We start from the raw sequence: 11,813 nt of genomic DNA on the forward strand, positions 1-11,813 counted from the left end.
GTATAAAATTTATTAACAAGTAAATTCCTTAACTTTGCGGTCGTTTTTTACGTTATATAAATGAAGACTAAAGAAAAGCCTTTGGATTAATGTGTCACAATATCCGTGTCAATTGAGATTAAGCATTAACATTAGAAACGCTTCATGGCGATAGTATAGTAAAGTAAAGTACACACATTGATTATTTATTGAACTCTGACGTTATGAAAAAAAAAATGAAAGTTCAAACGAAGAGTCTTTTGCAATTGACATTGCCGAAAAATTAATGGCCTGAATTTACAAAACTAAAAATGATCGGAAATGTTCATAAATCCTTTAACTGGTATTACTAAGTCAATTAAGATGTATTTTGCATGACATATAAGTATTTTTTCTTTGAAATATTTTGGAGTTGCTACATTTCATATATTTTACAAAAAATCACTTTAAATTTTATAACTTTTATTTCCGTTTGATAATTTATTGAAACCATTCTTCCAAAAAATGCTTATGTATAAAAGTATCTTAAAAGCTTTAAATTTATTTATGTAATGTGGAAACTTTTGGATATTTATTTTTTAAATTAAAGCTATATAAAGTTTTTTTTTTTTGCTTGCCTTTTAATAAATTGGATTAATTCTATAGAATTAAATAGTCATATACTTCCTCTTTTAATGCCACCTCATTAAATATATTTCAGAGACCCAATATTTTAATCAGATTGTAAGTGAAATTTTTGCGTGTAACATTTTTTTAATTAAATTCTTCCTTATTTTATTCCAGACAGTTTGATTTTTTGAGCAAGTCTAGCAAGAAATTGTACTCACTAGAAAATTAAACAACATGTACCTGTATTTTAAAATTTGAAACTGGTCACTCATAAGGTAATAAAGGTCAAATTCAGAACCCAAAGCATTAGTTTGAAATATGATCAATTCAGGATTTTCCTACTTCAATGTCGGCATCATATTTATTTACAACAGGGAAATAGATTTTATCTTCATAAAGAATTCGCAAAAGGACAGGATAGGCGAGGTTTTTATGTTTTTATATGTTACAAAATTACAGAAGGTAACAAAAATAATTTTTCTCATTTTTCTGCCAATTTTTATCAATTTAAAAGCACATTTTGTTTTAAAGAACAAGAACAACTTTTTATCTTCATAAAGAATAATACATGTCAATCTTTTAAAAAAAGGACAGGATCTTTTTAAAAGTTACTTTTCTTTACAACATAACTAATAAGGCACCTTGAAAGTTTAATTTTTGACATCAAATGATCTCTAGGGTTAGTTCTGTTTTTTTTTTGCCTATATCATCTAGTGACCTTTTTGGTTTTGAAGAATTTATGTTTAAAAATAATATGACAATTAAAGTGTGTCAAATACACCCTTATGTGAAGATTTCGATTACTAGTACAAAACAAGAGGTTCATGGGTTCATAACTAAAAATATGTTTTTATCATTGTTACAAAATATTTTAAAGAAATAATGCATTTTCACTATATAATAAATCAATAGAGCCCCGCCCTAAAACCAGAACTCCTAACCTTGGGGCCATAAAATTCACAATTTTGGTAGAGGCACTCTTGCTCATCATAACTATGTATTTAGTTAGTTTATTTAATACCCAGAAGCAGAGAAGAAGATTTTCAAAGAATTAATGCATTTTCACTATATAATCAATAGACTACCGCCCTTACACCAGAACCCCTGACCCTGGGGCCATAAAATTCACAATTTTGGTAGAGGAACTCTTGCTCATCATAACTATGTACTTAGTTTATTTTATACCCAGAAGCAGAGAAGAAGATTTTCAAAGAATAATGCATTTTCACTATATAATCTATATAGCCCCACCCTAGCACTAGAACCCCCCTGACCCTGGAGTCATGAATTTCACAATTTTGGTAGAGGACTCAATGGTCATTACATTCATGCTAACAGTTTGACTGCTTGATGTCCAGGAGTAAAGAAGAAGATTTTTAAAGATTGCACTAATTTTAGTGGTTTTTTGGCCCCAGGGGGGCAGGGACTATGAAATTCACAATATTTGTTCCCCTTTACCCATAGAGATGCTTTATGCCAAAATTGGTTGAAATTGGTTGAGCAGTTGCAGAGAATAAGCTGAAAATGTTCAAATGTTCAGACAAAAACGGATAGCAAAGTTTTGTTCCCCTATTACATGTATTAAGATTTCCTGACATAACTGCTATTATTTGTATAAATGCATTTTTTTTTTATTTGCTTATATTACAAATTTTTATGGAAAATTAATATTGGAAATTGGCATCATGCAACAACTTTCCAAAAATTAAAATTGGTTCACAATTTTGAAAGAGGCACCATTGCTCATCATAACTATACACTTAGCATGTTTAATTTGGATACTTAATACCCATAGACAGGGTAGGGGAACAAAAAAATGCAATTCGACTAATCATGAACCCCACACATTTCACAATTTTGGAAAAGGCACCCTTGCTAATCAAAAATGTTTAATACCTGCACGGAGAAGATTTTAATCAATTAATTCATTTTTCGGAGCCCCCCCCCCGAAGAATGGCCCTTGTTCATCATAGCTATAAACGGATACCCAGCAAAGGTCACTATATAATCAATAGAGAATTTCATAAAATTCACAATTTTGGAAAAGCTTGCTTAGTTTGTTAAATTAGATTTTCAAAGAATTAATGCATTTTCACTATATAATCTGAGCCCTAACATCAGAACCCCTGACCCTGGGGCCATAAAATTCACAATTTTGGTGGAGGTACTCCTGCTCATCATAACTATGTACTTATTTAGTTTATGACCAGAGAACGAAGATTTTCAAAGAAAAAGCATTTTCACATTTTTGAAATTCACAATTTTAGTAGAGGAATCAATGGTTATTACAACAATTTCTTGATGTCAGGAGTAAATAAATGTGAAATGCTGAAAATGTTCAAATGTAAAAGTTCTGAGCACGGAATCTCGATCCTTTCATGACCAACGAAAGAAAGATCTAGGTTAACAATTTCTATCAATGTGAAATGCTGTAAAAGTTGTTTTTTATTGCACCTATTATAGCAAATTGTGAAAGAAAAAGAACTACTTAGTGATTCGCACAATAGTCTAGACATGAAGCACGACCCTTTCCTGCAAGTTAATGGAAAATAAATCGAGTAAGGTGCATGTAAATATTTGCTAACCATGGTATTAGGGACAAATAAAACATTTTAACTGGATATGAACAGAAGAGGTGGGGAAAAATCTTTCTGATCTGTCTCTAGCATAAAGTACTTTCGAAATCTACAAAATCTTTGAAGCAGAGTACACGAGTTTGATTTTACCCTCAGTACTATATAAACTATATAACCTAGAGAAACGATCTTCTAGTATATAACTTCACAAAAATGGAAATTTTATATAAGATATTAGAATTTAGGAATGATAGTCTAGTAATTCGTGTGTCTTTGATTACTTTTCATGTCTAATAACTATAGAACCCTCCAAGGTGTTCGGCTTTTTTTTTTTTTGTTAATAGCAAAAAGTTCAGGCATTAAACTGCAAAGGGAAAAACATGCCAGGTTAGAGAGAGACCGAACGAATAACATTTATCGTATAAAATTTGACAATCAAATAAAAATATGATTCCCAATCCCAAACCCTCAAAGTTAAAATGAATAATGATTTTTATTTTATATCAGATGACTTATCAGGTCCCGGATGTCTTGTTATTCGTAATATCGCATTTTAAAAAAAAAGATCCAAAAGGAATAAACATTGTATATATACATGTATGCGACGTGAAATACAGGTATCAAAATATTTAAAAGAATTATGTACGTGTATTTTCCCATCTTTTGTTTTTTCAAGGGGGGGTATACAACAGTAAAGAATCTGTTTTCTGAATGAAATATATGCAGATGACAAACAGTATTAGCAACAGTTACTGAACAATATGCATTGCGATTGGGTAAAATATCACTTTATTTAGTGAAAATATCAAGGTAAGACAAATAATATAGAACAATGATGTGAGATACATTGGTAAATTATACAATTATAAAAATATACAGGTGAATCAATCGAATATGTCCGATCATTGTTTCGGTGTAACGTTTCTTGTCAGACAACCTAATCCTCGTCTAATGGTCGTGACCTTCATGGTCATGCTTGACAAACTGGATCCCAATAATAACTAAATATCCAATGACAGTAAACAAGACTTTTAAATGACTCCTTTCCTTGGTGACGTGTATTTCATTACTTAGGATTTCAAAGAAAGTTACGTAAAGAAAACAACCGACAGAGATGCTCTGCAAAACTCCCGAAGCAATGTCCTGCCCATGCGCATCTTCTCCCACTTCCGTCACGATGTAGCCAATAGCAACTCCGATTGGCGCAACAATGGATAGAAGAAACAGTGACAACAGCACATACTTAAACTTTTTCAAATTTTCTTCAAGCTGGAATCCGACACCGAATGCGACGGCAACTTTGTGAAGGGAGAGAACCCCCAGTAAAATCCAGGCATCCTCCTCCTCGGTCTGGAGTCCGACGGCCAAACCCTCAAATATCATGTGAAATGACAGAGCTAGCAGCAGAAGAAATGATCGAAAAGCTAGAAATTTAAAGTTAGGTTGTTCGACTTCCACCTTGACAGACTCTGCTGCTTCTTTTGATTTGTCGAGAGACTTTCCGTTGATTTCAGTTTCCCTCTTCGTCGCACACTCTTCGTTTAGTTCTATTTTGTTCTCGTGCCCATTGTCATGTAAATGGCCGACATGGGATAAACCATGGTAACTGATGATATGTTCCAGAGTTAGCGTAATTAAGAATCCACCCCCGGTTATAGCCTCTGTGACCGGATAATCATAAGAGATGACCTCCTTTATAAGTGTTCTAGCCTCTGGCAGCAAATGCAAAATGGCTGTACCAAAAAATATCCCTCCTGTAAAACAGTTCAAAATTCCAATCCACCTTCTAAGTTTCTCCTTTGAAAATTTCTTCTCAAACAATCTTAATAATGCAAAAGGTATGAGACCGATGAGAAAGGTAATGAAAAACAAAATAAAGATTCCAACAATCCTTGCAGCTGACGCCATTTTTCATTAATTTCGAAAGGGTTCTCTGAAAAAAAAAGATTTTTTTAAAATCAAGCAGGAACTACACAATGTATATGTTCTGTGTCATAACTTAGATAAATTACTGAAGATGAAAATTCATTCTATTTTCAACAAAGAATATTTTGACTTTGTTGAAATAAGTGATAAACAGACTCTAAACATGGAGTCTCCTTTTCATGACCAACGAAACGTTAAAGTTTCACATTTTTCGTTAATTTCCTGAAGTCATTAATTTCTAATCATCGCAAAAATGTTAAAATTTAGAACCTATGTTACCCAATATCCTGGGTGGGTTTTTTTTTATTGCGAATCATGAAAGAATGAAACTCCTAGGATGTTTCGCACGATAGACAATCACGGACCTCAGAATAGTTAGAACCTTAGTTAATAAAAATTAATCGAGGTAGGTAAATCTCGCACATGAGGGACAAATAAAACATTTTGGCCAGATATGTATGATGTATTTGTTTATAATGTAAGTGGGCAAAATATGACTTAGCAAAAATGAAAATGTGAAATTAGATATCTGAATGTATCTTTGCTAAATTATCTAATAACTAGACGTTCCAGGGAACGCGAGTGTCGCCTACTATACAGCATCATTACAATGAATATGAGTGGCCGCTATTTACAACTAGCAGAAGAGTCCGGCTTTTGCCTGCAAGGGAAAAAACCTGGATATGACGTATAGAACATTTATCATGAAATATATTGAGAACAAAAACAGCACCCAACCTCAAAAGTCCAGTCAAACAACATCAACTAGGAGCAGAGCAAACACGGACCTCCACATCATAGTAGCTGGTAACAGGCGCTACGAAGGAGCGAGCGCACTCTTGAAGAGGCACCCTTGCTCATCATAATTATTAGCGGTTTAATGGTGATATATCAAGGAGCGGAGGAGATGTTGCATTTCATTATATACTAGTAATCAATCGAGCCCCGCCCTTACACCAGAACCATGACCCTGGGGCCATGAAATTCACAATTTTGAAAGGGGCGCCCATGTTCATCATAACTATATATTTAGTTCATAAGCTTAATACCCAGAGGTAGATGAGAACATTTTCCATGAATATCTGCATTTTCATTATATAATCATTACAGCCGCACCCTAACAACAAATCAGGGGCCATGAAATTCAAATTTTGAAAAAAGCCATTCTTCTTCATCATAACTATACTCACCGTCAATAGAAACGCAACACCCTAATTTTAGGGGTGAAAATTATATACGGGATATAACTATGTACCAAAAAAGTTAGGACATCTTTTACTTTGCCAAATCAGTAATTTAACGGTTGAATGATTTTCATTCCATTACCGGAAGTTGATTTTTAGCCCCCTGAACAGAAATCAAAAATTAGCATTTTTAATAAAATTATTGACGATATTTTGGGTTTTCAAGGTTTTGTACCTGTTAATTATAAGGCTTGTACTAAAATCCGGAAAAAATATCCTTCTTTCTCTTCCGGATGTGATGCCTGTATTTCCTCAAAGTAACTGAAAGCACGCATTTTCATTGCTTATGTTGGAAATTTTCAAACTAAAGTAAAGGGAGAGCTACAGATGCAAATATACACTACATAACGACTTTTCGGGCTCATGTGTTTCAAAAGCATGAATGACAGTTCCTTGACCGGAAGCCCAAGGGTTACTACACTACGCCAAGTTAGAGAAAATTCGACCTCAGTGTCTGAAAAACAGGCATTTAAAAAAGGACAAGAATATTTATTTCGCTCAGATTAAGACATTGATAAACTTAATGCATAGTAGAATTCGGGCTACTTATGTTGTACCTGGCGGACTAGCACGTTTTAATTGAATGGTCGGAAGGGGGATGTTTTAGAGTTATGAGTTATGTGTTACTTTATAAGGTTTAAAGATAAGATTAAGAATGAATACATAAATGTAAAAAGTAAATTTACAAAACAGTGATACTTCATTTAAACTTTAAATGTTATCTTTAGACCTTAGAAAGTAACACATAAATTTTAAAACATCCCCCCTTCCGACCATTCAATTAAAACGTGCTAGTCCGCCATGTACAACATAAGCAGCCCGAATTCTACCATGCATTAAGTTTATCAATGTCTTAATCTGAGCGAAATAAATATTCTTGTCCTTTTTTAAATGCCTGTTTTTCAGATACTGAGGTCGAATTTTCTCTAACTTGGCGTAGTGAAGTAACCCTTGGACTTCCGGTCAAGGAACTGTCATTCATGCTTTTGAAACACATGAGCCCGAAAAGTCGTTATGTAGTGTATATTTGCATCTGTAGCTCTCCCTTTTCTTTATTTTGAAAATTTCCAACATAAGCAATGAAAATGGGTGCTTTCAGTTACTTTGAGGAAATACAGGCATCACATCCGGAAGAAAAAGAAGGATATTTTTTCCGGATTTTTAGTACAAGACTTATAATTAACAGGTACAAAACCTTGAAAACCCAAAATATCGTCAATAATTTTATTAAAAATGCTAATTTTTGATTTCTGTTCAGGGGGCTAAAAATCAACTTCCGGTAATGGAATAAAAATCATTCAACCGTTAAATAACTGATTTGGCAAAGTAAAAGATGTCCTAACTTTTTTGGTACATAGTTATATCCCGTATATAATTTTCACCCCTAAAATTAGGGTGTTGCGTTTCTATTGACGGTGAGTATATGTACTTAGTTGATCGGTTACTTACCCAGTAACAGGGTAAAAGATTTTTAAAGAATCAATGCATTTCGCTTTAAATTCATTAGAGCTTCCCCTACCCATAGCGCCAGAACCCCTGACCCAAGGGCCATGAATTTCACAATTTCACAACTTTTGAAGAGAGCTCAATACTTATTCCCACCATGCAAATAGTTTGACTGCTTGATGCCCAAGAGAAAAGAAGAAGATTTTTAAAGATAACACTAATTTTGAAAGTTGAAACCCTACCCCGAAGCCCCATGCACAATTTTCTTTCTCTTTGAGCGTAGATGTCAAAGATTAAAATTGGCTGAAAATGATTCAGAGGTTTCAGAGATGAAGCTGAAAATATTCAAATGTTAACACGCGACGGACGAAAACAGATAGCAATCGGTCACCTGAGTGTGACCTAATAAATCTTTATATACAGTATTTCTGTCAACTCTATCCCCATCACAATTTTACTATTTAAATTAATAATGCTTATTTAAAGCATTACTATAATCCTGTAAATAAACAATATAAAGACTAGACTTAATGTTATAATGTTTAAGCCATCTTGCAATTATTTCAACTCAGAGCTTACTAACGCAAAATTGGAATAACAAATTCTTCATATAAGGCGAAGTTGGAACATTGGAAAAACATTATCTCTTTTTATGCCCCCGTAAACGAAGTTTCAGGGGTATATAATTTTGTCGTGTCTGTCCGTCTGTCTGTTTGTCCACAAAAACTTTAACCTTGCTCATAACTTTTGATTTAGTGGAGTTATGACTTTCATATTTCACGAGTGTATTCCTTGTTACAAGACCTTTCTTTGGGTACCACCAAATTTGATGTTTTGACCTTGACCTTGGAGTTTGACCTACTTTTACACAAAAATTCCAAACTTTTACTTTGGTCATATCTTTTGAACAGTAGATACCAGGACTTTTATACTTCACATATGTATTCCACGTGGAAAGACCTTTCATTGGATACCAATTATTTTCACCTTGACTTTGGAGATTTTTGTACTTATGAAAAAACTTTAACCTCTGCCATAACTTTTGAAGGGTAAGGGCTTGTAATCCTTGTGAAAAGGCACTGGATATCAAGAACTTTGACCCTTAACCTTGGAGTTTGACCTACTTTTAAAAAGCAAACATTGACCTTAACTTTTAATGGCTTAGGGCTAGTGCTTTCATACTTTTACATATTTAATCCTTAAGACAAGACCTTTCATTATCAATAACTTTGACCGTTTGACCTTGGAGTTTGACCTACTTTTAAAATTAACCTTGGCCATAACTTTTGAAGGGTTACGGCTAGGGCTTCCATACTTTACATATATGTATTCTTTGTGGCAAGACCTTTCACTGGATACAAATAACTTTGACCTTTTCACCTTGACCATGGAAATTTCCGTACTCATGAAAAAACTTTTCATCGCTACTCCTCCTACAGCTTTGGTCTGATTTCAATATAACTTAGCACACAAGTAGCCTACACTAAGAAACATTTATTACTGCATCGATTTTTGATTTTGATGATCGGTGCCGCCATGGTTACTAAAAATAGAAAATTCTGTGAAATTCCTTTAAAGCACTACTCCTCCTACAGTTTTGGTATGATTTCAGTATAACATGGCACACAAGTAGACTACGCAAAGATACATAATTCTATTTATTGTTGCTTGTTGCAAAGTTTCAAAACCAAGTGCTACTTTTCCTTTGTTATACGTACAGGCCAGTAGAGCTACAGTCTCATCAGAGACTTTTGGTTGAAATTTAACCTTGGCCATAACTTTTGAAGGGTTCGGGCTAGGCTTCCATACTTCACATATGTATTCTTTGTGGCAAGACCTTTCATTGGATACCAATTACCTTGACCTTTTCACCTTGACCTTGGAGATTTCCGTACTTATGAAAAAACTTTAACCGTGGCCTACTTTTATATTTCACAATTGTATTTCCATTGAGAATACCCTACTTTAGGTACCAATATATTAAATTTGCATTTAAGAAAAAATTACTATGTTGCCATACGGGGGCATCAGTGTTTCAAAACACATCTTGTTACCTATTAAAGTAGGTTTCGGGTGAAATGTTCCGACTTAGGAATTAGGAACAGCCGACTTTGTTCATGTCCTAAACAACATTTTTAACTTCTTAAGTAGTTTATGCTTAGCGTGAGTTGATTGTTTATTCAACAGTGGTTTAGGATTTGTTTAAATAAGACCATCCGTTTATCTTCTTTGAATAAGAACAGACCTCGCCCTGAAATGTTATACAGAAAGACAATCAGTAATTATGTTTCGAAAATATTTGATCAATTAAAGAAAACTTTATTAAAATAAAGCGTGGTTTCATTAAAACCATTAAAAATATATCCAAAAATGTAATTGTTTGCTTAACTTTCCTTTCGAGACATTTTTGCTTATATTGAAAAGTCACCACTTGCCGGTTGAGGACTGCAGATTTTAGACCTATGCACTAGTGGCCATTGAGCAGTGAGGTATTTTTTTCGTGCACACGGTAAGGCTTGCATTATAAGTCTAAAACCTTACGTTTTGCAGGACGTACGGCTCTCCTGTCCACACGCTAAGGCAAGACTTACAATATTATAAACAACATTTACATAAATTCCATGTGTTTTAGCCATAAACAGTGCGCATTATTAAACGGAATTACATATTACTAGCTAGGACTTTGAAATAGGTTTACCGACCAGTGCATCCACACTTCTTAACAAAAAAGAGGAAGTTAACAGAAGTATCTGCAGATAGTCTCATTATCTTAACTCGAATATACTTGGTGTTTTCTTCAATATACCAACGTGTATGGTTTTATAAAAATAGATTGAACTTTGGGTAAATGGTTTTCATTGGTCAAAAAATAAATGTCAGCTAAGTCTTGTATTAAGAAATAGAGCAGTGTTCTATTCCAAAGTCAGACTTGTAAGGCTCCAAAAACGTGTATTAAGGGTGTACACACGGTAAGGCTAGAACTTAAGTTTCATGACTTATAAGGCAAGCCTTACCGTGTGCACCGGCCCTAAAGGACCTGTCTCTACTTGCCATAGTTTGATTCAAACTCGTGAAGTGAGGATTGACTCCTTATCCTGCGACTCAAACCTCTGCGCCACGCGGGCGACTTAAAAACAATTGAACACAAAAGTTGCCATTCACCAATATTTATTAAATTCGTTATGTATTTTGCTTATAAAGTGTGTCAAAAGCTATGTTTAAAAAAACACTATAACGCGGATAAGGAATCAACAGGTTAAAGTATGCGTTTTTTTACGTGACAAATGTTGAACACTGCAAGAGCAACTTTATAAGGGAAAATCAGAATTCACATTCATATTGGACAGAAGTTATTGCTATGGCTTTCCCGTAAATTGTAACTTACTCGAATAATAATGCAGGGATTTTGAAATATAAATCGCATTTGCAAAGAAGTGCACATTTGCAATGAAGGAAAAATGTATATATAATCATTGAATCGTTTTTTAAGATTAAGTGTCAAAACTGCAAGGCGCTTTGTTCAATTTGTTTGCACACACCAGTGCAGTTATAAGACTATACCGGGTGTATCTTTGAAAAAAATAATAATGATTCAATGCCTGAAACACATTACGAGCATTGTACTTGTCGAAAACAATATGTATTTCTGTATCAAATTTCATTAACTTTAAGAATATACAATCAAAATGTTTTGGTTCAGGAGATATTACGACCTGCTGACATCGACGATGAACTATTGAGAGATGATTATCAGGTGAACAACATACTATGAAAGCACTAATATTAATTTTGGTCAATATTATACTTCCTCGGGGAAGTTCTGATGATAAACTAATCTGATTATTTTAAATTGTATTCGTAAGGGAAAAGTATTCAATTAAACATTTGTTTGTGATTGTAAGCTGTAAAATAACGGGATTTAAATGTTTATTTTAATGTCTATCGCCCATTCAACATTTAGATATAGGTCTTTATTAAATGCAAATTGGTATATCTCGAAAATTTGGTAATTCAAAGTGATAATATCCAAAGC

At 33.7% G+C, this 11,813-nt stretch overlaps 1 protein-coding gene across 1 annotated transcript; it reads right to left on the reverse strand.

The window, feature by feature from the left end:
• Positions 1-4,023: 4,023 nt before the first annotated feature.
• LOC134249830 (zinc transporter ZIP1-like) lies at positions 4,024-5,087 on the reverse strand. The gene has a single exon (XM_062732200.1). It carries the CDS (start codon positions 5,070-5,072, stop codon positions 4,113-4,115), a length of 960 nt encoding a protein of 319 aa, XP_062588184.1. The 5' UTR covers positions 5,073-5,087; the 3' UTR covers positions 4,024-4,112.
• Between the last annotated feature and the right edge of the window lie 6,726 nt (positions 5,088-11,813).

The sequence above is a fragment of the Saccostrea cucullata genome, unplaced genomic scaffold, assembly GCF_032062105.1.
Source record: "Saccostrea cucullata isolate Sc308-1 unplaced genomic scaffold, CSIRO_AGI_Scuc_v1 ctg160, whole genome shotgun sequence".
Taxonomy (NCBI): Eukaryota; Metazoa; Mollusca; class Bivalvia; order Ostreida; family Ostreidae; genus Saccostrea; species Saccostrea cuccullata.

Bases quoted from the DNA above. Each gene is read 5' to 3' on its own strand.
- LOC134249830 (XM_062732200.1), bottom strand. From the start codon at position 5,072: ATGGCGTCAGCTGCAAGGATTGTTGGAATCTTTATTTTGTTTTTCATT.